Below are 27,137 nucleotides of genomic sequence, written 5' to 3'. Positions count from 1 at the left end.
CAGAGTCTGCGCCTAGGAGTACCCAACCTGCGACACCTACCTCCAGTCTCATTCATTTATTGATTCTATCAGCCAATTTTATTGAGTAACCATTATGTTTCAGGCCCAGCACCAAAGGTAGCAGATGAAGTGTGAAGCTAACTGTTGTTCAATGGGTGACCACATCTCCTACTTCCTAGAGAAGTCAGAAGCCATAAGAAGGAGACTCCATCAACTTCTACCATAAAATCCTCAAACTTCCCTGCATCTGTGCTCCTCCTTTGCTCCTTTCTGCCTCCATAGAGGAGCTGTCCCGTCTTCCAGGGCCCAGCCTGACTCTGTGCTCTGCATCAGAGCCCTCCCATCAGCATGACCCAGCTATCCTTGTTTGTCCAGGACTGTCCCAGTTTTAAAACTGAAAGTCCCACATTCTGTTAAACCCTCCATCCCAGCTGGGCAAAGAGAGATGGTTGACCACTCCATCTCTCACCTTCTTGGCGATTTCACTTTATTAGTAATCACACCTCTCTATTAATCTTCAATTGCTTGCTCTGTATCAGCTTCTTCCCATCATCATTCAAATCTCTCCTATCCTTAATCCTCCCTTGGGCTGGCCGCATAGCTCAGGCGGTTGGAGCTCCATGCTCCTGACTCCGAAGGCTGCTGGTTTGATTCCCACATGGGCCAGTGGGCTCTCAACCACAAGGTTGCCGGTTCAATTCCTTGAGTCCCGCAAGGGATGGTGGGCAGCGCCCCCTGCAACTAAGATTGAACACGGCACCTTGAGCTTAGCTACCGCTGAGCTCCCAGATGGCTCAGTTGGTTGGAGCGCGTCCTCTCAACCACAAGGTTGCTGGTTCGACTCCCACAAGGGATGGTGGGCTGTGCCCCCTGCAACTAGCAACGGCAACTGGACTTGGAGCTGAGCTGCACCCTCCACAACTAAGATTGAAAGGACAACAACTTGACTTGGAAAAAAGTCCTGGAAGTACACACTGTTCCCCAATAAAGTCCTGTACCCCTTCCCCAATAAAAAAAAAATCCTCCCTTGACCCCGCATCCCCTCCAGCTACTACGTCTTGTCTCTGCTCCCTTTGACAGCTAGATGCCTTAAAAGAGTTGTTACTTTTTTCTCACCTCTTACTCTGATCTGGCTGCTACCACTCTTCTGAAACTGCTCCTGCCAAGGCCACCTATGACCTCCTTGTCAAGGGGACACCTTTCAGTCTTCACATGCTTGGCTTCTGTGCTAGCAGACCTTGACGTCTGGCCCATGTTTAAGGATGGCAAGAATGACGTCTTGGACTTGGTTCAAGGACCTTTTAAAATTAGTCTATATCTGAAACAGCTAATGTTATACCTAGATGCAAAGGGTGTGCAGTGATAACGGTGCAGGTGAAAGGATGAGCCTCCTCTCTGCCTCCTTGCAGCACCTAGAGTTGGTGGTCTTACCGGTTACAAATAGTGAGATCACACACATCACAAGAGCACAGAGCCTGTTTCCTTTCACACCTCCAGTCATATCAGCCCAGAAACATCTGCCACCATACAAGTCAAAAATTCTGCACCCAGACTTCACATCTGGATTCTAGGCCTTGAAATTCTTGTTGCGCCAGTGCTAGGTCCATCTCTCCTTATCAGTATCTATAGTGTAGAGCCCAGGGGTTTTCTAAATGTGTCTAAAGTGGGCCTGGTCAGGCCCTAACAAGGCCTCTCCACATGATGGGCTCAGTTGACTCACCTGCAAAATTCTTTCTCCTGGCTTCTGAGATCCAAGGAACAGCTCCCTTTGCCAAACCAGCTCAATTCCTCCTTCAGACCTCAGCTTGCATGCCACTTCCCTCTGATAGCAGAGCCAACCTCTGCTCCGTCCCTCACCCTGACTCACCTTCTCCAGCTTATTGTCCAAACCAGAAGTGGACAAGCGCAAGACCTGGCTTACGGGACACGAGAGGCACCTGTTCCTTTCAAGGATCCTGGGTACCCCAAACCATCCACCACACTGCTAAACCTCTGTTAAAACGCACGTCTTTGTGAGAGGGAAGGGGACATCCATCTGGAAGCCATTTTTTAACAGTTTTATTTCTCAAGTAGTAGAGATGGCAAAAATACCTTCGTTTTCTTGTAGCTTTACAATAATAGCACCTTTACATAGTTTTCTCATTTTATTCTCACCAAACCAGCAGTGTTAACCCATTGTACAGACAGGACAATTGAGGTCCAGGTAGGTGAATGAAGAGTTTGGGCCAAATCAACCAGGTATTAAATAGTGACGCTACTTAATCTTGGTGGCAGGTCCACTAAGGGATTTTGCCTCCTGCTTTCTTGCATGCCTCAGACCTGCTTATGGTCCCACTGTGGGGACAGATCAGTTTAATGGAAAGTGGTGAGCAACTGGCTTCTGGCAGCCGTCACCTATTTCATCCTAATCAGATTCATAGAAAGCTATCCCCTTACATATGCCGGGGGTTTGGAGGACTTTCTTATCCATGCTCTTCTAGGTGAGTGGAAGGGCAGGATATTTGCCCCATTTTATGATGAGAAAACTGACACTCAGAGAGCAAAAGTGACTTCCACAGTCTCAGCACTAATTAGTGATTCAGCCACTAGTGAAAAGAATCAGGACTCCTGATTCCAGTGCAAGACTCTCTTCCACTCCCACGGCCTCAGGTGGAGGGGATCAGCATGAAGTTGGCCCACCAGAATCCAAGCAGTGGGCGGCTGTGAGGATGGAGACAGTGCTGCCCAGTCGTGCCCTAAAAGGGGCCAACCCTCATTTCCAACAGTCAGTCCACGAGACTCCTCTGACACTGTCGAAGCCAAGCGGGTGGAATCGTCATTCTGCGCCTCCGCCGGCTTTTCCACATCAAGCCTGCTCTCGAAGTTCATTCTTGAGATGGTCGCGGAACGAGAAGAGACTCTGGACAGTTGCTAAAAATCCATTCTTGGATAAACGGATGCCGACTTAGCCCACAGAAAAAAACAGGTTTGAAAACGTGTTGATGCCTGGTTGCTGCAATTGGTGATGAACCCAGTCCCAGGGACGACGGAGACGGGCCACACTGGTTTCTGTGGGTCAGTCCAGTTCGTTCAGTTTCAAAACCTCCTCGAGCCAGAGGGAAGGGGAAGTGCGCAAGCGCAGTGTTGACAGCACCCGCCATCCCCGGGTTAGACTGCGTTACTTAGGAATCAGCCAATCAGCGATCCGGGCGGTGACCAATGGGAAGCGCGGATTAGCCGACCCGGCTAATTTGAAAGCTCGGCGCGGGAGGAGGTTGGCGCCTGTACAGGGAGTGTGAGGGCGCACTTTCCTGTGGCCCCGGGTTCCCTTCTGCGGCCCAGGGACCAGGCCGCGAGCGGCGACACCAGCGGCAGGGAACCGACAAAGGGTAAGCGCTGGCTTCGCGGGCTCCTGCGCTCGGGTCTGGGACGCAAGGACCCAGCTGCTCGGTGCTGCAGCCCCAGCCCCACCTCTTTTGTGCGGGACGGAGCAGGTTCTGTCCCATCAGAACAGGGCGTGGGGCGGTGCCGGGTGCTGGGTGCTTCCTTCCACAGCTGCGCGGGAAATTGGGACCCCTCTGCTCGTTTGTACCGGACCTAGACTGGGTCCGCACATCTGCACCCGGCGCGGCCCTCTGACATCTGCTGTGTGAAAGGTCCTCCTGCTCATGGAAGGAAGAATCGGGTCTTCCTGTACACTAGATCAGGGGACCTGGGACGCCCCGCACATCTGTGTAGAGTAGCTAAGGCCTCCGCACATCTATACAGAAGAACTGATTGCAGAGTTGTGCCAGCGGCTGTAACTTAGTTACCGGGCACTTAGTAAATATTTGATTGAATAAATGAAGGAATTAAAGAATATCTGTATGTCAGAAAACCATGGCTTCTGCCACTGCTCCTAGGATGATCCTCTCTGCTTTGACCTGTTAAAGCAGTGATGTGACTTGGAAAAGATAAAAAGCCTAGTCTGTGCCATGGGTAATGTGGGGGGTTTTTACTGAAGACATTAGTTCTTCTGGCATCATGGGGGAAATGTCGTATGTCATATTTATCCCAATAATAATGGCTGACATTTATTGAGCACTTACCAGGTTTGAATGAACTCATTTAATCCTCACAACAACCCTATGGGATATACGCTAATATTATTTACATTCACAAGTTGGGAAACAGAGAAGTTAAGCCTAGCTCAGAGGAGACCGTCTACAAAATTTTTCTGAATGAGCTTCTCCTCAGTCCTCCAATCTTGTCCCTATTCTATTTTCTCTTCCTTACCACATCCCATGCTTCAACTGCCAACTTATCCAGTCCTTCTCTGCCTATTTCATTATTGAATTACCACACACTCAGATATTTTAAAGTCTCAACCAACCCAGCTCCATTTATACCTTTTTAAAAAACTATACAAGTAGCATATTTTTAGATGTATTTATAAAAATTGTCTTTATCTGGCCACAAAGCAAATCTAGATGATTATCGGAGTGAAAACCATATTCTCTTTCCATAAGCAATTAAGTTAAAAATACAAAAGAAAACACTCATGTTTGAATATTTTTTTAAAAAACCACTTAGTTAAATAGGATGTCATAATTGTAATTAAAAGATAATTAGCATGGAACAGTGACAATACTATTTGTGCAACTTGTGGGATGCAGCTAAAGCAATATTTAGAGGGTAATTTATAGTCTTAAGTGCTTACATTTGAACATTTTTTTTAAAAGCTGAAAGTTAGTGAGGCAAATATCCAACTTAATTAAGATAAAGCAGAACAACAGAATGAATGTGTAGGAAATAAAAAGGAGTTAAGAACAGAAGAAAATGAAATAGAATTTTACTACATAATAAAGAGGATTAACTTAGGCAAAAGCTGTATCTTCAAAAAGACTGATTGAAAAGCCAAACATCTAGCAATATTTGATTAAGAAATAAAGAAAGGAATCATAGAAAAATGCTTTAAGATTGAAAATAGGGACATGACTTCAGTTACTGAGAAATTAAGAGACAGGGAGAGAGCGTCTTCAATGGAACACTCTTTCTGACAACGTTTTTGGACAATTTTCTAGGAAAAACACAACTTACCAAAACTGATTCAGAAGTTCTGGAAATTTTTAACAGATCTATGACCATTGAGGAAATTGAATTAGTTTGAAATCTATTATCACACACGTTAAACCCCCCCCCACTAAAATCCACCAAAAAATTTACAAGCAATTGGAAGAAACTATTCTAATCTTTTACAAACTCTCCCTAAAAAAGAGAGAAAACATTTCCAGTCTATTTTGTGATACCAAAAGTGAGACAAAGAAAATTACAAGCCAATAAATGTAGTTGTACAAATCTTAAATAAAATATTAGCAATCAGAAGCCAGCAATGTATAAAAAAAATAAACTATGACCAAATTGGATTTATCCCAGGAATATGAGAATAGTTTAACGTTAGAAAAATCTAATACAATTTACATAATTACAGATTAAAGGAGAAAACATATCCCATTAACACACAGAAATAGAATTCAATAAAATTCAATACCATTCATGATTTTTTTTTTCTAATTTGGTGAACTAGAAATAGAGGTAAATTTTCTTAAAGCAACAAGAAATGAAATAATAGGAACATTCCTTATAAAATTAGTAAAGAGATAAGATTGCTCACTATTGCTGTCTCTATTCAATATTATATCAGAGGTCCTAGCCATAACTATAAGATAAGAGAAATAAATAAAAATAAAATTAGAAAGGAATAAACAAAACTCATCAGTTACTGCCTTATGATGGTCTATTTAAAAAAAACAAAAGAGCACAGCTCTTTTCTGTGAACGACCAACCTAACCATAGAAAGAACCAGTGATCTTTGAACATTGCCCTCTGGGCACTAGGGTGAAGGGAGGTAGGAGCCACAAACACCAGCTACAGGGCAGAATGGCCTAGGATGACGAGTAATGCTTCTGGTGACAGTCTGAACAGGTCAAGTTCTGGCCTTGCTACTTACCATCCCTATGACAAGTTCCTTCCTGAGCCTCAGTTTCCTTTGTAGAGTTGGGATGTAACTACAGAATGAGATTGTTGTGAAAGTTAAATGACACCATTTGTAAGGCACTTAGCATAGTGTCTGATACATAGTATACGCCAGTAAATGTTAGCTATAATAGTAATTATATTTCGACTTTTGGATTCAGACTCTGCTCTTCTATGGCCTTTATTCATTCATAGGACAAATGTTATACAGCCTTTACTACGCGCTGGATTTGGTGCCTAGGCAACTGTGATGCACAGACTATATGTCTCAGAAGAGGGTCCTGTTCTCTTGGAGCTTAAGGACAGGAAACACAAGTGTGTGAGAGTTGTGACTGAGTGATGAAGGGGACTACAGCAGCCCCTATAAAAAGAGAATATGCAAGGGTGAGGCACCGGCCCCACTTTCCCAGCTCTGCAGGCGGATCCCCTCAAGTCCTCAGAAATTCTTCTCCAGGGGCTTCTGAGGAGCTTGGGCTTGTGCCACCTATACCTCTGATGGTGGGCAGAGGAAGCTATCCTGAAAACAACTGAATCTTGACTTCCCAGCCCCAGCTCGGGAGTGAACTAGCCTCTGGGTTTTAATGAGCTGCCCTGGGTTAGAAACAGGACGTGACTGTGGCTGGCTCAGAACCCTGAAGATCTTATTAAAGAATCATCTCTCTTGTACTTTGGGCTGAAATGCTCTTTCCAGCCGAGGATCAAAGCAAACTTGACAAACGTTCTCTCATTAATCTCCCCATCCCCCTGGGGCGGGAGCAGATCGGTAACTGTTCTCTCTGGCTCTCAAAGGGGGAAGAAAGCTGGTGCATCGACCTGGTGTGGCTGATGGAAAGACCTCCCCACCAGTCAGATGCAGAGCAGAAACCAGGACCCGGGCGTCCTAGCTGCCGCCATGCTAAGTGCCCCCCCCACCCCACCCCAACCCCACGCCCCTAGCGCTGTCTCAGGAAGAAGGAAAACATCTCATTAGGCGGACCGTCTGCCTCACTGGCCCTCAGGAAGCCATGAGGAGAGAACTGTAAAGGTTATGCGCACTCTGCTGCCGGTGCCCTTTTTAATTTCCTGCTTAGAATGTTAGTCTGCTCTGTGGCTCCTCCTCATCTGAAACCCTTCCTGTGGGGGAGCTGGGAAGGCCATTAAGGCAGCCAATGTAGATCCAGACAGTAGGGCCAGGCACCCTCAGCCTTCCTTTCCCTGGGTACAAGAGTGGGGTTCCCCCGGGAGTGGGAAGGCGAGGATGGGAGACAGGAACTCTCCCTGAGTGTTGAAAATTAGGTATTGTCTATGGGTCTGAAAGTACAGAATACATTATGCTAGTTACATAAAAGCAGCTATAATTATTACACACACATAAGGGACTATTACAGAAGTGTGATCATGAGAGCAAAATATATAATAGCATATTATAAGACAGTATACAGTCTCTGCAGTCAGACTGCCTGGGTTGGAACCAGGCTCTATCATTTACTAGCATTGGGATCTTGGGCAAGTTGCTTAACCTTCTCTGTCTCAATTTTCTCATTGAAAAAAATGAGTATAATAATAGTATCTATCTTGTGAGATTGTGATGGAGATAAAAGGAGATGATACTTAGAAGGTGCTTAAAAACAGTACCTGGCGTAGTGAATAAGCAGACAGCTATTACGTTTATTATTATGGCAGTCCAATTGCTGGGACAGGAAAAAAATTATACACATGTAAAAAGATTATTGGTTTTGTGTAGCAAAGAAATTATGAAGTTTGGAGGTGGGGGAAGGAGTTTCAAATCAGCTCCATTCTGCCTCATTCCCAAAGGAAAACATGAGTTATTTGCTGGATTATTAGATAGAAATTCCACTTTTCTTTGCCAAATGACCTTGGTCCTGTCAGTGGGACCTTGTGTTTCCTGGGAAAGCATTCATCTATTCATATCCCCCAGGAACAGTCCCTGTTTCTTACCTCTGTTAATATACTCGGAGAGCTGGGTTGAACTTTTCCAGGAGATCTGTGACTCCTGCATGCCAAAAATTCCATCTCTACCCTTGGTAGGCTGGCTTGAAGGAGAAATGAAAAAACCATGGAGAGAGGTCTGAGGGGAATACAAGAGGGAATAAGCAAGTAAGTGTTTGGAATTATCACCAAGTCAACATTAGGAAATCTGTCCATGTCACTCTCTACATTAACAGATTAAAGGAGAAACACTGTGTGATCATCTCAGCCAGTGCCAAAAAAGCATCTGATAAAATTTAACACTCATTCCTAATGGATAGTGAAGGGTGGGGAACTAAATATAGAAGAGCTAAAAATAGGAAGTAACTCTACGATTTGCAAACTATACCATCATTTAATTGAAAAACCTAACAGAATCAATGACAATCTATTAGAACTAAAAAGGGAGTTCAGTAATGTGGCCAGATACAAGATCTGCATATAGAAATCAATTGCTTTCCTATATTCTGGCAAAAATGAATTAGAAAATGCGATTTTAAAAAGAGCCTATTCACAATATAATAAAGACTATACAATAACTAGCAATAAACCTATCAAGAAATACACAAAACTCAAGTGAAGAAAACTATAAAATTTTATTGAAGATTATGAAGTTGTGAGTAATGAAAAGAGATACTATGTTCCTAGATGGGAAGATTTGATATTATAACGATGCGAGTTCTCCTCATATTAATCTATAAATTCAAAGTAATCCCAATTAAAATCTTAGCAGGATTTTTCATTTAAGTCTGTAAACTTATTCTAAAATCATATGCAAGACAAGATGCCCAAGAATAGTCAAGAAAAAAAACAAAGGTGAGACAGAACCACAGTAATTACAACAGTAAGTTACAAGAAAAGGAATAGACACATCAGTATAACAGAATGGAGAATCTGAAAACAAATTCATATTTACATGAGAATTTAGTTATGTTAAATGTGGCATTTCAAGTTGGTGGAGAAAGAATAGACTATTTAATAAATGATCTTGAGATAATTGCTTACCATTTGGAAAGAAATTTAGAAACTTCACACAATCAATCAATCAATCAATCAATCAATCAATTCTATCTGTATAGAAACCTAAATGTAAAAAAGAAAGAGTATTAGGAGAAATATAATAAAAGTATTTATTACCTTGGGGAAGGAATATCTTCTTAAATATGACGTAAAAACCATGAAAGAAAAGGTTGACATATTTGACCATTTGAAAATTTAAAACTTCAGTATGATCAGGGTAGGATTTTTTCTAAGAATGCATGGTTGGTTTGATACCTGGATAATACCAAATAATTTACCAAATCAACAAAATAAGAGGAAAAAAACACATATCAGGAGATGCTGAAAGAGCATTAGGTAAATTTCTAGATATTCATAGTAACAACTGTAAGTAAAATAAGAATAGAAGAAATTGCTAGTGTGCTGACTATCCAAAACGAATTTCTAAATAGTGCAGCACTAAAGTCATTTCCTTTAAAATCATGAACTAGACTGCGATATCCATTGTCATTATTATTCATCGTTGTTTGTGGAAGTTTTAAGCATTGCAATAGACAAGAAATGAAATATTTGGTATAAGTATAGAGAAAAAAGGTAAAAAAAATTCTTTTCTGATATACAATTGCATACTCAGAAAACCCAATAAGCCCTAATTTAAAAAAAAATGGAATTAATAAGAGATTTTGAGGGTGGTGGTTATAAGGCAAATATATAAAAATCAATCATGTGTCTCCACACTAGCAATTGCCATCTGGAAATGGAGATAGGGAATGGTATTCCATTCATAAGAGAAATTAAGTCCAGAAAGTACTCGGGAATTATATTAAAAGGGCAATTACAGAATCTATCTGAAGAGATAGAAAACTATAAAATCTTACTGAGAGACATAAAAAATATCTGAACAAATAGAAAGACAATCGCCATGCTTTTGCATGTAAAGGTTTACTATAAAATAAATGCATAAATTTAATACAATTCCATTTGTAACACCAATAGGGTTTTTTTAGGGGGTGGGTGCGGTGTTCTGGGTTAAGGATGGAATTGATACAATTTTCCTAAAGTCAAATAAGATAATAAATGTTTGAAACTAGCCAAGAAAATCATGAAAAAGACACTGGTGGGTGTGGGGGTATTGGGGGGGTGGGAGTCGTGCCTTACTAGACGAGAAGCGTAATACTGTAAAGGAATGGAACGCAAACAGTATGGGGTTGGCACAGGAGTGGACAGATTAGTGGAACATAATAGAAAGCCCAGTAATAGGCCTCTGAAAAAAATATAGTTGTTTAGAAATGACAACGGTGGTATTTCAGGTGAAAAAGAGACATTTATTAATAATTGGTGCTGGCACCAATATCCTTATTTTCTTGAGGTATAAACGGAGCTCAGCGGTTGAGAGGGTGTGGGAGAAGCCCTTGAGTGCTAGGCCGCGGGGGCATCCGGGCAGGTCCAGGGTGGATGGTCCTCATCTCACTGTGTCTCTGCCCAGGTGTTGCCATGGTGATGGCGGTGGAGGACAGCATGGTGCAGGTTGTGGTGAGGGTGCGGCCCCTCACCCCTCGGGAGTTGGAGAGCCAGCGGAGGCCTGTGGTTCAGGTGGTGGACGAGCAGGTGCTGGTGTTTGACCCTGAGGAGCCCGATGGGGGCTTCCTTGGCCTGAAATGGGGCAGCACCCATGAGGGCCCCAAGAAGAAGGGCAAAGACCTGACGTTTGTCTTTGACCGGGTCTTTGGTGAGGCGGCCACCCAGCAGGACGTGTTCCAGCACACGACCCACAGCATCCTGGACAGTTTCCTCCAGGGCTACAACTGCTCAGGTGAGCATCCGAGCAGGGACGAGGAAGAGCCCTGGCCGGTCACCGCCTTGCCCCCCTGCTTCCTTTTCAGGGTTTCATGGGTCTTCCGACAGGCGCCCCCACCTCCCCGTCAGCTGGGCACTTGTTGAGCAGGGCTCTGGCCCTTGCATTCTCTGTGGGTCCTCCATTCATTCTTCTGTGTGTGAGGCACTCTCCTGGGCCCTGGGATTTAACAGCAGGTCAGACGGACATGGTTCCTGTCCTTTAGACGCTTGCAGTCTGGAGGGGACAGAAGACACTAATCAAAATGATACCCACCAATGGGTGGCTATAAATTAAGGTAAGTGATACGAGGGGAAGAGCCAGGGGCCTTCGACGGAGGAAGCTACCTAGAGTGGAGAAGGCTTCCCTGAGGAAGGGAGAAGCCCCACCCACAGTGGGGACCCCTTGGCCCTCGAATCCACAGGCCTATAGGGGAGCCGGGACATAGACATGGAGAACGCAAAAGCTACAGTACAAATGTGGGGGGCGCAAGTGGGTATGCGCAGTGGGACTGCAGATGGAAGGCAAAGGAAGCAGCTTGGGGAGGAGGGAAGGGTGAGCTGGGCAGAAGGACATGGACGGAGCCGCTGGAGACGTCGGAGCTGGTCCTGCCGCCACCCTACTCCCTACTCTGTCCTCTGTAGTGTTTGCCTATGGGGCCACTGGGGCCGGGAAGACACACACGATGCTGGGAAGAGAGGGGGACCCCGGCATCATGTACCTGACCACCATGGAACTGTACAGGCGGCTGGAGGCCTGCCAGGAGGAGAAGCGATTCGAGGTGCTCATCAGCTACCAGGAGGTAGGGCTGTCCCCTCCCTGGGACTGGGTGGCCCCATCCCTCATTCTCACAACCACCTCAAGGGAGAGAGGAGTGGCGTGAGCGGGGAGGAGAGGGTGGTAGGAAAGGGGTACACGGGGGCCCAATGAGAGCCCAGAGCGCAGGTACAGCTCAGAGACTGCATTTGAGCTAAACCTGCGCCTCCTGCTCTTGTCACTTAACGTCATCCCACAAAACACCACTCTGCGGTGGCACCTGGCCGTGCATCCCCTGCCCGGCAGCTCAGGCCTCCCAGCCCCCAGGAGAGAGGTTCCATGACTGCCCCTGTTCCTCAGGTCTCCCTGCTTCCTTTCTCCTCAGGTCTACAATGAGCAGATCCATGACCTCCTGGAGCCCAAGGGGCCCCTCGCCATCCGTGAGGACCCCGACAAAGGGGTGGTGGTGCAAGGACTTTCCTTCCACCAGGTGTGGGATGAGGCTTGGGCGGCACGGGTCCCACACTGGTCCTCTGGAGTTCCTTCCCCAGGCAGTTTGGGGATGCCCCGGCTCCCGTGATGGTGCCGGTAGCAAGGGGGGGACATGGGTTCTGGAGAGCAGCCCCCCCATTGGGGGAAAGTGCTGGTGGGGGAGACCACAGCCCCCGTCCTGGTCATCTCCTCTGTAGCCAACTTCAGCTGAGCAGCTGCTGGAGATGCTGACCAGGGGAAACCGGAACCGTACGCAGCACCCCACGGACGCCAACGCTACTTCCTCCCGCTCCCATGCCATCTTCCAGGTGAGAGGGGTCGTGGATCAGAGCCTGAAGATGGGCTCCTGACGTCCAGCACCCCCTCACCCCTTTCCTCTGCCCCCCAGATCTTTGTGAAACAGCAGGACCGGGTTCCAGGTCTGACCCAAGCACTTCGGGTGGCCAAGATGAGCCTGATTGACCTGGCTGGCTCAGAGAGGGCATCCAGCACCCACGCAAAGGGGGAGCGGCTGCGGGAGGGTGCCAACATCAACCGCTCTCTGCTGGCCCTCATCAATGTCCTCAACGCCCTGGCCGACGCAAAGGTAAAGCTGCACAGACGCAGGGTCCCCCCAGGACAGCCACCGAGAGTGCCTAAAGCCAAGGGTCCCTCCTTCCAGCACCGGGCCAGAGGCTGCCAGGTCCCAGCCTGGGCCCGTCTAGTCCAGCCACCTCACCCCGTGCCCGCTCGCTGCCCTCCAGGGCCGAAAGTCTCATGTACCCTACCGGGACAGCAAACTGACCCGCCTGCTCAAGGACTCTCTGGGGGGCAACTGCCGCACAGTGATGATTGCTGCCGTCAGCCCTTCTGGCCTGACCTACGAGGACACTTACAACACCCTCAAGTATGCCAACCGGGCCAAGGAGATCAAGCTCTCGGTACGTGCCAGCTGGGAGGGCCGGCCTGGTATAGGGGGAACCTCCAGGCTGGGAGGAGGAAGGGACAGGACCCACCAGCTTCCGCCAGGGCCTGGAGCAAGTATTCCAACAAGGCGGAGGGAAGGCGTTCCCTAGCCCCTGTCTTCAGGGAAATTGTTTGTGGTAGAAGTGCCACAGCCCTCATCCTTGGGAAGACAGCAGTTCGGGGAGAGGCAGGGCAGTCTCCAAGTCTTGGAAAAGGAGTAAAAGATCACGGCATTGGGGTGACGGAGGCAGAATTGTCTAAAGAGGGAAGCAACAGGAGGGGGTAGCCGTGGGTTGGCCAGTGATCTTGCTCAGACTTGTTTTTAGCAACATTACCGTATTTCAGCAAGACAACATAAACACCAACATATAACACAGATAAAAGCAGAGTTGCTGCAGTTTCCCTTGCCTCCTCCAGGGAGCCCTGGAGCTCCTGGAGCTGCTGAAAAGCCCCTGGCCTGGTGAGAGTGTATTAGTCAGACAGTCAGGGGTCTTGGGTTCAAAGGCAACCTCTGCCTCTTGCTGTGGCCTCAGGCGAGCCACTGACCTTGCCTGGTCTGTTTCCCCAGTCGTGAGGGTGAGTCACGGGAATATGCGTGAGGCTCCTAGCGCAGTGCCTGGCCGTTGGAAGTGGTTGCTTAAAGCTGCTTTGAATGAACAAACACATCTCTCCCCTGTGCTCCCCTCTCAGCTGAAGAGCAACGTGATCAGCCTGGACTGTCATATCAGCCAGTACGCCACCATCTGCCAGCAGCTCCAGGCTGAGGTGAGGAGTGTCCCTGGGCCGGGAGGCAGGGTGACCTGGCTTGGAGCCAAGAGAGCAAGAGACAGGAGCACTGGGGTGTGGCCAGGGCTCTATGTACCCCCCACCACCTCCTGTGCACCCTTGGGGTTCTGAAGGGCTGGCTGCTTTGGTTCCAGGTGGCCACCCTGAGAGAGAAGCTCCGAGTGTATGAGGCGGGAGCCGGGGCCCCACAACAGGACCTTCCACAGCCCCCCAAATCGGGCCTTCCACAACAACCGTGAGTTCTGTGGCCCATACCTGCTCCGTCCTTCAGCTCGCCAGGGAAAGCCCCCACTCTCCAGCTTCTGGAGGGCTAGGACTCCTTGCCTCTGTGCTGACACCTAGGGTTAGGGGTTCCCACTCAGCGCCCAGCACTCTGATTGTCACCTAAAATGCTCTGTGTCAAATGAATAAATGACACCACAGATCTCATCAGCAGCATCTTATTCAAAAGGAGGTACAGTTAAAGGGTGGATGTCATTGTTTCCTAAACCAGAACATTGCTGATTCCTCCGCCCTTCAGCTACTCGGTATTTGTTAGCCAAGCATCCATCCCGGTGGGCCGGGTACCACCTGGTGCTACCTGCCCCCTCCCTGCTCTCCCAACCTGCCCCTACTTGTCTCCTCTCAAACCCTTCATTTCCCCCTTAGCCTTCCAAGCTCCTCCCCACCATCCTGCCTTCCCAGCCAGCCCTGCCCCCCAGAGCTCCACCCAGGGGCTGCGGTCCTTCCAGAAGAGAGCCTGGGGACAGAGGCCCAGGTGGAGAGGGTCGTGGAAGGAAACTCTTCAGACCGGGAGCAGCCTCCTGAGGACAAAGACGAAGGCCCAGCCCAAGAGGTAGGACTTGGAGCTGGTGGGACCCTGGAAGAAATGTTCCTCCCAAATCAGAGTCCCTTTAGCCCAGGTTCTCTACCTGGGTGTCACATCTTAGTCATTAGGAGGCTTTCAGATCCTGTGTAAGAAAAGAGCTATTCTGTCAGGTCCTGTGGGTCTGGAAGTAAGGAGCATGTGTGTTACCAGCAGGGGAGCAGAGAGGGTGGACAGAGACTGGGAGAAAGAAAGCCTCTACCAGGACCTGGCCAGTCCAGGAGCTATCATTCCCACTTTTGGAAGGGGAAGAGATTTTAGGAACTGCTTACAAAAGGAGGGAGGCCATCTTGCGCTCTCTACCTGTGACTTTCTCTTTAGGTTCCAATCCAGGTGCCAGAGCAGAGCCTCAGACACCCACCGCCGGGGTCCCCGGCCCTGACCCTGCAGCCCAAGCCAGTTGTGGACCTCTCACCACAGAAACTGGGAAGCGATCGTTCTAAGCAGTAGGTGTCTCCTGGCTCTTCTTTGGGGTCCAAGGTGGGAGGTGATGGGTTCCAGCCTCCTGGGGTGGGAGTTGATGCTAAGTCACAAAAGCTCTGGTTGTGCTCCAGTTAAGATTTAAATCTTTTTTCATCACCATTGTCCCTTATCTGCTTTCAACAACTTGATATTATCACCTACTCTATTTACTTATCATCTCTCTATCTATTCCTCAATGTAGCTGGCAGCCCAACAGGAAGCAAAACACCAAATTCCATCCAGATAGCTGGCAAGCACCGAGTTAGGGCAGGGCTACCTGGGCTAGTGCTTTGCTTTCCAGTCTGAGGGACAGACTGCCCGTCCTCAGCAAGGAGGGAACAGCCGAGGGAAGTCAGGTGGCAGGCTGAGGAAGGAAGAGCCTTCCTGAGTCAGGTGTTTACCATGTGTCTTCAACAACAGATTGACTGTAGCTGTTTCTTCTCAGAAGTAAATACAAACCACCACCCAAAGCCAAAGAGAAATGGACTTTGGACCATTCTTTCTGTGCTGAATAGAGAGATACTGTTAGTATTTTTTTCCTTGGCCCCCAGAAAATAAATCCCTTGCCACTTAACTCTGCTGCTGCCAACCCCACTCTGCCCTCCCCAGCACGCTTCACGCTCGGCAGTATATTTAAAGCTTCTGGACAGAAGGGCCTGTTTAATTTTATTTTTTGTTGGGGAGTGTCTGTTCCCGACTCAGCAAAAATGCTGCAGCCGGAATTATCAGCAGCTTATTATCTGTCTCCTGCTGCCTACTCCCCAGGGCCCAGGAGGGGCAGGGATGCATTGGCAGGATGTCCCCTTGATCCCCAGGGAACAACCACAGGCTCCCACTGATGACTCAGGGTGTCTCTGCTTGGTGTCCCCCATTGCGAGGAGAAAGGACACCAGGGTTCTCATTTCTGCTGTGCCTCTGGTTTGGTGGCCTCCGACAAGTTACTTCAGTCTTGGCTGTGGTTTGGGGAATCATAGGCCTTACTCTCCCTACTTCTTTGAGCTGAAATACTAATAAAATGTGACAGAAGACCCCAAGAATTAGGGGTCGCAGGACATTGTAGATCATCTCTGTCCTTGGAAACACCCTAACAACCAGGTAATGGGAAATAATTTCTCTTTGGCTTTAGACTTTAGAATCTTAGACCACCAGGGTACTGAGTTGATCTCAGATTTTCCAGTTCAATGGTTTGCAGAATTTTTTTAGCTGCAAAGTCCTTTCTTCGAATGAAATCTTATGCTAAAATCTAATGTAAAACAGATAAGGCAGAGCTGCTTCATTTAAAGTGTCCTCGGATGGGTTTCTTGAAACCTCATTTGGAAAAAACCCCTGATATAGACCAAGCCCCCATTTGTCAGTTGGGGTACTGAGGCATCTCCCCGGGGCCACACAGCTTCAGCCAGGGGGATGGGGCCAGACCCAGGTCACCTGACATCCAGCCCAGGCGCTTCTCCCCCCACACCCACATTTCTCAGTAGCCTAATCTTCATATGTGTGGCTCAGGTGGATATAGAATGAGTTTCAGCTGTGTCTTTTCTAATTTATATCCTGCCTTCTTTCAAAAAGGCCTGGAGGCTGCTTTAGAAAATGAGTTTGGGTTTCCCGAGCTGACACTGAGGACAGAGGAGGGGCTCAGAGGTGTCCAGGCAGGTAGTAGACTATGCTACCTGAGGATAAATTATTGGCCATGACTAATCCCCACCGAGATAATTGTGTTTATTCTTTTATCATAGGTGTGCCTGACAGAAAGGAAATTTGCTTTATTAGAATCTAAATTTACAACATCAATAATCGCATTACTCTCATAATTTCCCTTAAATAGCCCCTCAGTGCATATGAAATATCCGCTGATTCGCACATACTCTTTCAGGATCCCAACCATTAAGTAGAGTTAAATAGAGAGCTCAGACTGAATGCCGTTGTGAGGGTCTTCTCAGAACCAAGATCACACAACCTATCTTATTTCATCTCCTCCTAATGAGGTAGATGGCATTATTTCTATTTTACAGAAAACAATAGTTAGCCAACTATATAGGACGGGGAGTCCAGCCAGCCAGCCTGGGGCAAGGCAGGAAGGAGCCAGGGGCCAGCCCACATGAGCTCCTTACCACACCTGGAGCAACGGGCCAGGTGAATGGCAGACGGTTGAGGAGGGCGGGGCTCCCCTTCCCTCTGTTCCAGGTTGGCGCTGAAGGTGCTATGCCTGGCCCAGCGGCAGTACTCCCTGCTCCAAGCAGCCAACCTCCTGACCCCCGACATGATTGCAGAGTTTGAGACCCTGCAGCGGCTGGTGCAAGAGGAAAAACCTGGGCCTGGAACTGAGACCTCGGGGATTCCTGGTCCGGCTAGGGGGGCACCTCTGGCTCAGGAGCTGTGTTCAGAGTCAAGTGAGTCTTGCCCCTGCTCTGCCTCTGCCTGTTGGTGCCGTCTCCAAAGCCCAGCTGGTGCTGAGGGGTGGCTGGGGCCTCAGACGCTGGGTTATGCCTCGGCAGGAGGCTAGGCCCCTGGGACCATGGACTTCTGCATACAGAGAAGCCCCAGGAGTCAAGGCAGAACTGAGGAGTTAGGGGCGCCTGCATGTCTCCGGTGTCTCTCTCCTTAAATTCTAGAGACTCCTTTCTTCCGGTCAGTCCCTGATCTCCCCTCAGCACCCTCCTTCTTTATGCCCAGAGGCTCCAGGATACTCTGGCCCTGTAACCCGGACCATGGCAAGACAACTGAGTGGCCTCGTGCACGTTCTCGGGGTCCCACCGGTGCCTGACCGCACCCCAGCCCAGACAGCTGCACAGCCCATGGAGAAGAAGAGAAGGAGGAGACCAAGCCCTTCTGAACAAGAAGGTCCCCCAGCCCCCAAGCAGGGGACCAAACGCCAGCGCCAGTCCTTCCTGCCCTGCCTGAGCAGGGGGTCACTGCCTGAGGCTCGGCTTTCTTGGGGATCCACCCCCCCCAAAGGGGGAAGGGTCTCTTCCCCCTGCCACTCCCCTCGCTGCTGCCCAGCCACAGTCATCAAAAGCCGGGTGCCTCTGGGCCCTTCTGCTATGCAGAACTGCTCCACCCCTCTGGGCCGGCCTGCAAGGGACCTCAACGCCACCTTTGATCTCTCCGAGGAGCTCCCCTCAAAGCTGGGTTTCCATGAAGGTGCTGGCTGGGAGAATGTCCCCCAGGAACTGAAAAGGCTGGATCTGCCCTTCATCCCCAGGTGGGTCTCCCTTCCAGCCTCCCTCCCCGCAGGGGGTCAGGGGTCCGCCAGGTACAGTGGTGCTGCCAAGAGGAATGGAAGACAGCCCAGCTCTTGGAGCCAGAACGTTTGCCGTCTCTTTCCCTGTGGTCTGATCAGGTTGGTCGCTCCCCAGGCCCAGGAGGGCAGAACATACACTTCCATGGAGGCATTGCTACTCTCAGGGGCCCTGCCTTGTCTGTCTGTCTCAAAGCCACCAGCTCCATGCTGGTTTGTGGCACACCCATGAGTAGCTAACGGGAGGGTCAGCAGGGAGCAGGAATTCACAAGGGGAGCCCAGCCAGCTCTGTTCCTCTGCATTGCTTGGCCCCTTTGGCCCTACCTGAGTTCTGGGTCCCACTACGAAACACCTCTCTGCTGCTGCCACCCCCACATTTTACCCTCCAGCCCAGCATCTGGAACTGGGAAGGGGATCCTCAGAAAACTTTATTCAGCATTTTTCAGTGAGAAGATGAAGCTCTCAACCCTGCCTTTCACCCACATGGCAGGGTAGGGGAATAGTGACCAGCTCAGGACAGTCCAAAGCCAAGAAAAAGTGGCAGGCTGACCTGGACTTGTGAGGCCAAGGGCAGCAGGCTGCCCACCGCACCCCCGCCCCAAACCACCTCTCAGTAACAAGCTCTGAGCGGGCAGGTGGAAGGGTGAAATCGTTTGAACTCCAGTTCCCTGGACACACCAGAAACTGACACCTGGATGTTCTCCCAGAACAGGCCTGTCACTCAGCTGTCAGCCCAGGCCGAGTGAGGCAGGGAGAGGAATCCACCTCTTAGTAGGAAGAAACCTCAGAGGTCATCTTGTTCAATTTCCCCACCCCCCACGCTGGACTGGAGGGAGGAGGTGCTGGCATCCTTTTCCGGTTCCCTCCTGACCTGCCTCCTGTCATCTTTCTCCCTCCCCCAGTGGACCTGTGCCCCTGTTCACCATGAAGGGCCCCAAGCCAGCATCTTCCTTCCCTGGGACCTCAGCTCGCAAGAAGAGGCGCATTGTGAGGTGAGGTTGGGGAGGAGTGGGGGGAGGGGCAGCTTTCATGGGGGTTGGATGCCTGGGCCAACCACAGGCCCCCCCGTGTGTCTCTGGACCCCTTGGAGCCAGTAGCGGGGGTCCTGTGAGCAGGGCTGGAGTCTGATTCTCTGAGGTTCCCTTGGCCCTCGCTATTACAGAAGTGAATATACCAGAAGTGAAGGGTGTCTCCCTTCTTTGGCTAAAGGCCACCGGGCCCCTCTCCATGAGGCAGACATTCAGTGTTCACTGATTTATCGAGAGAATGGGCTACCTGCCCCCTCACCTCTCAAATCCCACTAAGCTCCCCTCCCCCACCTCTCCCATCCTCAGATCTGTCTTGAAAACACCTGTTGGTGCCCAGCCTTGCCCTGCTCTCAAGGCTTAGTGTCTCCCTCCACCCAGCCATCCCCACCTGCAGCCCAGGGGCATGGCTGTGACCTTCCTACCTTCCCTCAGTTCCTTAGTCTCCCGCAGAAGCCGCATAGCCTGCCTCCCCAGCAGCACCTTGAAGAGGCCAGCTGAGCCCCTGGCAACCCCAGGTGACTGACATTGAGAACAGGGGTGGGCTGGGCCACGATGACAGATGAAGAGACATTAAGAGGGGACAGGGTAGCCTGAGACGCGGGTGAGAGGAAGGGTACTTCCAAGTGCCCTGGTGACCCTGATGAGAGAGATGGGAGATGAGAGGGGGAGGGGAACAGTGGACACAGCCTCACTTTCCTCCTTCCTCCCTGCCTCCCCCTGTGTAACTGGCCTGCAGAGCTCCCCTCCAGTCCCCGCTACCCTGGCAACCAGAGGAGCCAGAAGGAACTGATGAGGGCTGGGGGAGCGCTGTTAGCTGGGAGCTGCATCGCCAAGGTGTCCTGACCGCCAGCCCCTCTTGGCTGGCCGTCCCCTCCTGCATCCCGGAGCCCTGACCTGCCTTCCTCAGCTCGGAGCAATTAATGCCAACACCCTCTTCCTTCATTAACACTCCTCCCCCAGCCATTCATTCGGCTACTCGGCCTGCTTATTAATCTGTTACACTCAGCTTCTCAGCACGTATATATTCATTTGTGAGTGTTAACATGTTGCTATTTTAAAGTGTGCTGCCACCATCCCCCCCGTGTACAACACCCTCTCTGCAGGCAGGTGGCTTTGGGGGGATTTGTTCTCTGCTCCCCGTCTACCGCAGGCCTGTGTGCAGTGACGGCAGTGGAAGGGGGTGAGGATCGATGGGGACATGATGGGCAGTCCCAGCTTGACCCCTCCCGGTTTCTGAGAGGGCCGTCTTCAGCCCCCTCCTCCCAGCCTGGAGCAGGAGCCCCAGCCCAAGCCACAGTCCTGGTGATGATACAGATGACGGTGGTGACTTGATTTCCAAATGAAGATGGCTTCATTGTTTTTACCTTGTGAAAGAGATACACATTCGGTGCAAAAACAAGTGTAAAGAAGGAAGGGAAATGCAGCCTTAATGTTACCACGTAGATACCAGAGCTGTCACCACTTAGGTTTATATCCTCCGATCCTTTATCTCTGCATAGAGACGCATATATACATATATGTAGATATAGATTTGTATTTTTATTATAATGGTGAATAAACCGTCTCCATCCTTGGCGTGTGTTTCTCTCTGTACACCTAGGGAGAATAGCAACACACCTTCCCTTTCTCACCTTCCCACTCTTCAAGACCTCAAGAAACCTCTGGGTGTAGAGAGCATTTCCCTCTGCCTCCTGCAGGATTGCGTCTGCTCCTGAGCAGGTGAAGGTGGAATGACACCTGGAGGTCTGCTCCTTCCTCCTACAGCGCGGGCTTGGGTTGTTAGGAGTCCTGTGCTCATTCAGTCAGTGGGGGAGAGTGTCTTCGTGGTCCCCAGGTCTTAGCTGAGGCTCCAGGCTAAGCCCCAACAGGCTTGAAGCCAGAGAAACTTTCTTCCTACCTGCCCCCGAAAGCTCCACTCCCCACCCCCGTGGGCGACTTTCCTTTCCACTCGTTTGGATTGTGACAGTTCAACACAAGTTTACCTCTGTCTCTCCAGGAAGACGTGGCTGTCTGAATGAATTACTAGTGTAAACAAAATTACAGGAGTCTGTGTTTAACTTGCTTCTGAAAACAAACATGTTATGTTAAAAGGCATTTAGCACATTGCGAGTGGTGTGTAAATAATTCTGCTAATTTCAAATGAGTCCTCACTATTCTGGGGAGCAGCCTCCCCCCCACAGCCTGGTGAGCCCCTCCCCGCTCCGTGTTGACTCCTTTTTGGAGGACTGGAGAGAAGGAAGGGCACAAAGCAGAGAACTGAGATCCTCCTACCAGCTGCAGGCACCTTCCCAAAACTTCAGGGTCTTACGGGGTATAGTGAGGAAACCGACACAAAACGGTTAACAAAACATGCCTGGAGTTAGACAGCACCAGGATTCAAACTGGGGTCGGTCCTTTGCTCGGCACCAAGCTGCTTCCCTTTAGAAGTGAACAGACATCATTTCTGTCCATGTGCCTGGGGTTCCCTCCCCCCCAATTAGTCTTAATGAGTTTCTTTCCCCCTGTGCCCCATGATTGCCACAGAGGCAGTCACAGCTTCACATTGGTAGCCCCTAGCGGCCTGGCGTGGTGCTGTGACCTCAGGAGGCCTCCGTGAGTGCCGGTTGGATTCAAATTGAATAACTTCCCATTTCCTGCGGCCCTCACATATATTATCTCATTTGATTGTCACCATCACCCCTGCAAGTGCAGAGGCAGCAGGCACAGGGCAAGGCAGCTGGCAACCAGGGCCAGGAGGGCAAGCTTCACACAACAGGGTCCATTGCATGAGGCAGAATCCTTTTGGGCTGGGGGCAGCTGACGCAAGTGGAAAAGGTCACTCTAGACAAGGGTGTTCTGCAGCTGGCCATTCACTCAGCAAACACTTGTGGCTCCATGATGCAAAATGTGCTCTCGGGTGACCCATTAAATGTACAAAGACTGCCGATGGAGTTAAGCACATGTGGCTCCTGCCCTCAATCATGGGAGGTCAGGCTGTGTGTGCCCACTCGCTGAAAGGCTGCCCGGCTGGCCCCATCTTTGCTGAGAGCTGACGGGGACCAAGGGGGCAGCGAGCTGCCAGCCAGATCGCAGCTGACATCTGTAGGCAGTGACAAGGCTCTAAGAATGGATTGTTCTTACATAAAGAGCGTAATCCTCGAGACACAACAATCAAGGGCTCCCCCATCTGCTATGGGCCCAGCCTGCTCTTAGGTCCTTCTCCCTGCTTTACCTGGCCTCTGCCACCTGAGGGGGATTTGCAGAGCCCCTCGCCACCTCTGGGAGTTTAGATGTAGTCTCTTCTCAGCCCCTTTCCATCCACCTCAAGCCGTGCAGCTCAGGCCTGGACCCCACTCGGGTACAAATTCCTGCCCAGTTCAGAGAACTGGGCTCACTGCCAGGAGCTTCAGACAGAGACAGACATGGTCCCTTCATGCAGGGAATTAGGATGGCACCTGTCCCTGTTACCTGAGTGTAAGCCAAACCATCAGTGTTGGGACCTGTCAATGGGAGGGAACTGGGCTTTCTCCCGGCCACCAGCTTGGCCCCCACAGGGGACCCCGTCACCACGTGGGAAGCCTCCTTGGCAGCTGCTAACTCAGGAATCCTGCCTCCCAGACCCCTGCTCACCTGTCCCCAGGTTCTCCCAGGAATGTCCCTTTGGCTCTTGGCGAAGTTTGGGGGATCCTGGTTCCCAGAAAGAATCTAGCACATGGCTGTCTTCCCCTCCTCCATAGTTCTTTTGTGCAGAGGGACCCAGGAGGGCTTTGGGATGGAGGTTTGGGGGTTGAAAGTTATTAGAGTCACCCTGGGGGCCTAGAGACGATGGCTGTTTTCTAGCTCCCCACAAGGGCTCCCCTCAGCTCGCCCACAGAACTCCCACCCCCATTCCCGGGCTCATCCTGTCCATATGAAGGACCACTGGATTGGAAATTACAGACCACCCGCCAGTCCTCTCCTCCTGCCAGGAATATATCTGGTCCCTGCCTCTCATCCTCCTAGAGGGACGCAGTCAGGCAGGGAGACGGAGGGGAGTGGGGAGCAGGGCAGATAGGGGAAAGCAATTAAAAAGCCACTCTCAGGGTTAGAGGCTAAGAAGTGGAGGGAGACTGAAGCAGGCCCTGGCTGGGGGAGGAGAGAAAGAGCCCGAGCTTATTAACCCCAACACAGCAGCCTGGCCCCTGGGTCTGCGAAGGTGAGTGAGCTGTGCCTCTGATGCAGGGAAGAGGGAGAAGGAGTCTAGGAGTTCAGCCAGGAGCCCTTCTTCAGCCACTGGAGTTAGGAGCTTCTAACCAGCAGAGCCTGGCTGGGCATGGGCTGTGGATGGGAGAAGGGACCCACCCTGGCGTGAGGGAGCCCTCCTCCACCTGGAAGGGGGAGACAACCCCTGCCCTGAAGGAGCTCCCAGCTGACTGTGAACCATGGGTTCTCACATCAGGGAGCTCCCATCCAAGGGGAGAGGGTGACTCCTGTCCTGTGGGTACCTTAGTCAGAAGTGGGAGACATCTTATTTTTAGGGTGATCCCAGTCTGATGAGACATAGGTCTTAGCATTAGGAAGTCCCATCCATGGGGGGAGGCACGGCCCCTTTCCTTGGGAAGCCTCAGGCTGAGGTGCAGAAAAGACCCACTCCTATGGGAGATGTTGACACACCAAGAACTTCTCAAACTGAATAGAGTTGGGGCCTGTAGTCTCGGGTTGAGGCAGAGCAAGGATGGAGGAGACAGGGAGGCGGGAAAGCAGGCTGGGAAACAGCCTCAGCTCTGAGTCTCCTCTGGGGCAGGTGGAGATAGTTTGTATGTGTCCCCTGACGGCTAAGCCAGCAGTGGTCTAGGCCAAACGGTGCTGACTCCCACACTCTCCTCACTGGGTGCTACCCCCGGCCTCCTATCCACACTGCCAGTAACTGCCCGTTGTGTGTGTGTGGGTCGGAGTAGGGGGCTGCCCACACACTGTCCTCTGTCCCTCCCTCATCCCCAGTGGAGTCAATAGGACATGGCAGCCCTTCTGGTGGACCCAGCTCCCACCCCTCTGAGCTCACCCCATCACAAATGTGCTAACATGTAGATATGTGAAGCACCTGGTAGGTGTTATGAAATAGTAGCTATGATTTGTCGAGCGCCTGCTATGTCTGGCTCTCACCGATTTTATCCTCATAACTGCCAAGGAAGTAAGTATAGGGAGTCCGCATTTTACAGATGTGAATATGGAGGCTCAGAAGGTTCTGGAAGTCAGCCAATACCATACAGCTATTGAGTGGCCATGGCTTTGCTCTCTGACCTAGAGGGCATTGCCATAGCAGTCAGAGGCAACTCTAGAGAATAAGGGGGTGATGCTTCTTCTATGTGATACAAATTTGGGTTTTGGAAAGCCTGCCCACTACGGCTGAGACCGCTTTGTCCCTGCCTCTGAAAGGCTGCGGCCTCACAGCCACTAGGACCTGGGCAGCTGAGCACTGCCATCTAGTGGCCGTGAGCGCCAGGTTCCCTTTCTTAGGGCTGGGCCATAAGATGGACAGACTCAGCAGTCTGCAAGGGGTCAGCCAGAAAGACCCATATTCTTTTCATCCCACCCACGTTTGCTGCCCACCATGCTGTGCCAGGCACCGGGAGAGGGGCAGGGGCTTGAGTGGAGCCAGTGGGCAGCAGTCCAATGGCAAAACAGCCACTTGAATTAGAGGCTGGCAAATTTGGAAAATGCTGGGCACCTCGTGTGTGCGTTGAGGCCAGGTGTGGTATTGGTCTGGAGGCCTTTGGGCTCTGTGGGTAAGAGGGCATCCTGGCAGGTTTTGATATAGGGAAGGGGCACAGCGAGTAGGAGGTCACCTCGTTCTCATCTCAGCTTGAAGCAGGGCACGGCTTGGCTGAAGGCCCTGTGCGGGGCGCCCAGGCATCCTCTCCCCCTGGCCTTTAGCTTTCTGTCTAATCCAGAAGGTGGTCTAGGGATTGGCCTGAGGCTCCAGATGTTGAGGCCCTCGGGTTGGGGAAGCAAGAGAGGAAGCACCATTTGATGGGGCAGGTGTGCATGATAGTGTGATCTGAGAGAGAGAGAGAGAGAGAGAGAGAGAGAGAACATAACTATAATTTGGTTAAATGAATGCATGTTGTGAAAAACCATGCAGCTGTTAAAATGATGATGTAGATAAATATTTATTGATATGGAAAAATGTTCACAACATATTGTTGACTGAAAAAAAGCAAATTACAAAGTAATTTGTACAGCATGAGCCCACTTGTAAAAAACTGAATTTATATGTGTGGGGAAAAAATCTGGTAGTGTTTATCTCCAGGTGGCAAAATTATGGTTAATTCCCTTTTTTGTGTGTGTGTCTGTGTGTATCTGTAATTTCTAATTTTTCTACAATGAATGTGTAATAAAAAAGTAATGAAAGTGGGGCACACAATCACAACCAAGTCTTTCTCCCTAGTTGGCTCTCTGTTACCTATCTTGAGATAGGTAAAGGCTGAGTTCCGGGATGGGTCTGAGGGTTGGATGGGGCTTAAAGATGGAGCAAGAAGCCTGGGCCTATGACAGGGGCCCAGGGAGGTGGCTGAAGGGGGTGAAAGTGGGGCCTCCATTTGCTGCTGCTGAAACACACCTGTATCTCACGCATCATTCAGCATCACTGACAGGCACCTCTTACTCTTGTTCTATCTTTTCTCTCCAGGGCTGCGTGGCACTCATTTCAACTAGATTTCATTTACAAGAAGAGGAGGTTATACACTGTGACTTGCACGGCAAGCTGGAAGGCCAGCCACTCCTGGCCACAGAGAACAGGATAAGGGTTTGTCCCCAGTCTTGCTCTTCCTTTAAGAAGCCCTGTCCTTCCCCAGCTCCCAAACCCACAGCTGGATCAAAAGTCACTAGGCGCCCTCTCCTCAAGATTCTCCTTCCCATGTCACTGCTCTGGCCCTGGCTAGAGACATAGGGACTCTTACCTCTTCTCTCTGCACTAAGAGTCACAGGGGAAACCTCAGCAGGCAGCTCATATCATGCCCAAATGAAAAGCATCTCTCCCAGCGTGGGGTAAGGGTATGGCCTGGGCTGGGGCTCAGGGGCTTGGGCTGGGTCTGAGAGCTGGGGAGAGGGTGAGCAGTCAGGCCTTGTCTGCGGAGCTGGAGACCTGGCAATGCTGGGCTGGCCACCCCCCAGGGCCTTCCCCAAGTGCCCACTGAATGACTCACCTTGGCACAGATACAATGGCCAGGGGTGGGCACAGAGCCTGCTCCCAGCTGCGCCCCAGCCCCCCTCAGATGTTTTCCGAGAAGCTCTTTGAACAGGGGGCTTGGGCTGTACCCCGCCTAACAGCCTGGCATCTTGGGGTAAAAACAGCACATCCCCCTGGGGGCCGCCTTTGCTGTGTGGCGCCCTCACTGGCGGTGGAGAACAAGGCTCCATTCAGCAAGTGTCCGGGAAAAAGCATCAGAGGCCCAGGCATGGGCAGTGCACAGAGTGAGGGCAGGGAGAAGAAGGCTGCCCGCTTCTCAGAGGTCCAAGGACACAGATGGGTGGGGGTCCTGGGCAGAGTGACCAAGGGCAGGGAGAAGAAGGCTGCCCGCTTCTCAGAGGTCCAAGGACACAGATAGGTGGGGGTCCTGGGCAGGGTGACTGAGGGCAGGGAGAAGAAGGCTGCCCGCTTCTCAGAGGTCCAAGGACACAGATGGGTGGGGGTCCGTGCAGGGTGCCAACCCTGCAAGATGACAGTAGAAGGGGTAGAGAGATTTGAAGACCCAAGGGGCAACAGGGTCCAGGTTCCAGGTTCTCAGTTTAGACCCGGTGGCTCCTGGGTTCCCAAA

General features: G+C 50.5%; 1 protein-coding gene across 3 annotated transcripts; it reads left to right on the top strand.

Moving 5' to 3' along the window:
• Window positions 1–3,220: 3,220 nt before the first annotated feature.
• On the top strand, window positions 3,221–20,994 carry KIF18B (kinesin family member 18B). Of its 3 annotated transcripts, XM_033091768.1 has the most exons (18): window positions 3,240–3,368; window positions 6,784–7,018; window positions 8,023–8,091; window positions 10,448–10,774; window positions 11,440–11,597; window positions 11,937–12,041; window positions 12,241–12,351; window positions 12,432–12,629; window positions 12,787–12,963; window positions 13,679–13,753; window positions 13,909–14,009; window positions 14,423–14,609; window positions 14,961–15,085; window positions 17,280–17,485; window positions 17,769–18,297; window positions 19,237–19,326; window positions 19,795–19,877; window positions 20,099–20,994. In XM_033091768.1, the coding sequence occupies exons 4-18, from the start codon at window positions 10,456–10,458 to the stop codon at window positions 20,203–20,205; spliced, it is 2,571 nt and encodes an 856-aa protein (XP_032947659.1). In that variant the 5' UTR covers window positions 3,240–3,368; window positions 6,784–7,018; window positions 8,023–8,091; window positions 10,448–10,455; the 3' UTR covers window positions 20,206–20,994. The 3 variants fall into 3 exon arrangements, with proteins under 3 accessions (XP_032947657.1, XP_032947658.1, XP_032947659.1); XM_033091767.1 differs by lacking the exon at window positions 6,784–7,018 and having other exon boundaries at window positions 3,233–3,368; XM_033091766.1 differs by lacking the exons at window positions 6,784–7,018; window positions 8,023–8,091 and having other exon boundaries at window positions 3,221–3,368; window positions 20,099–20,993.
• The last annotated feature ends 6,143 nt before the right edge of the window (window positions 20,995–27,137 follow it).

The sequence above is a fragment of the Rhinolophus ferrumequinum genome, chromosome 21, assembly GCF_004115265.2.
Source record: "Rhinolophus ferrumequinum isolate MPI-CBG mRhiFer1 chromosome 21, mRhiFer1_v1.p, whole genome shotgun sequence".
Taxonomy (NCBI): Eukaryota; Metazoa; Chordata; class Mammalia; order Chiroptera; family Rhinolophidae; genus Rhinolophus; species Rhinolophus ferrumequinum.
Note: the sequence above shows the minus strand (reverse complement) of the source record. Positions and strands in the feature narration are given on the sequence as shown.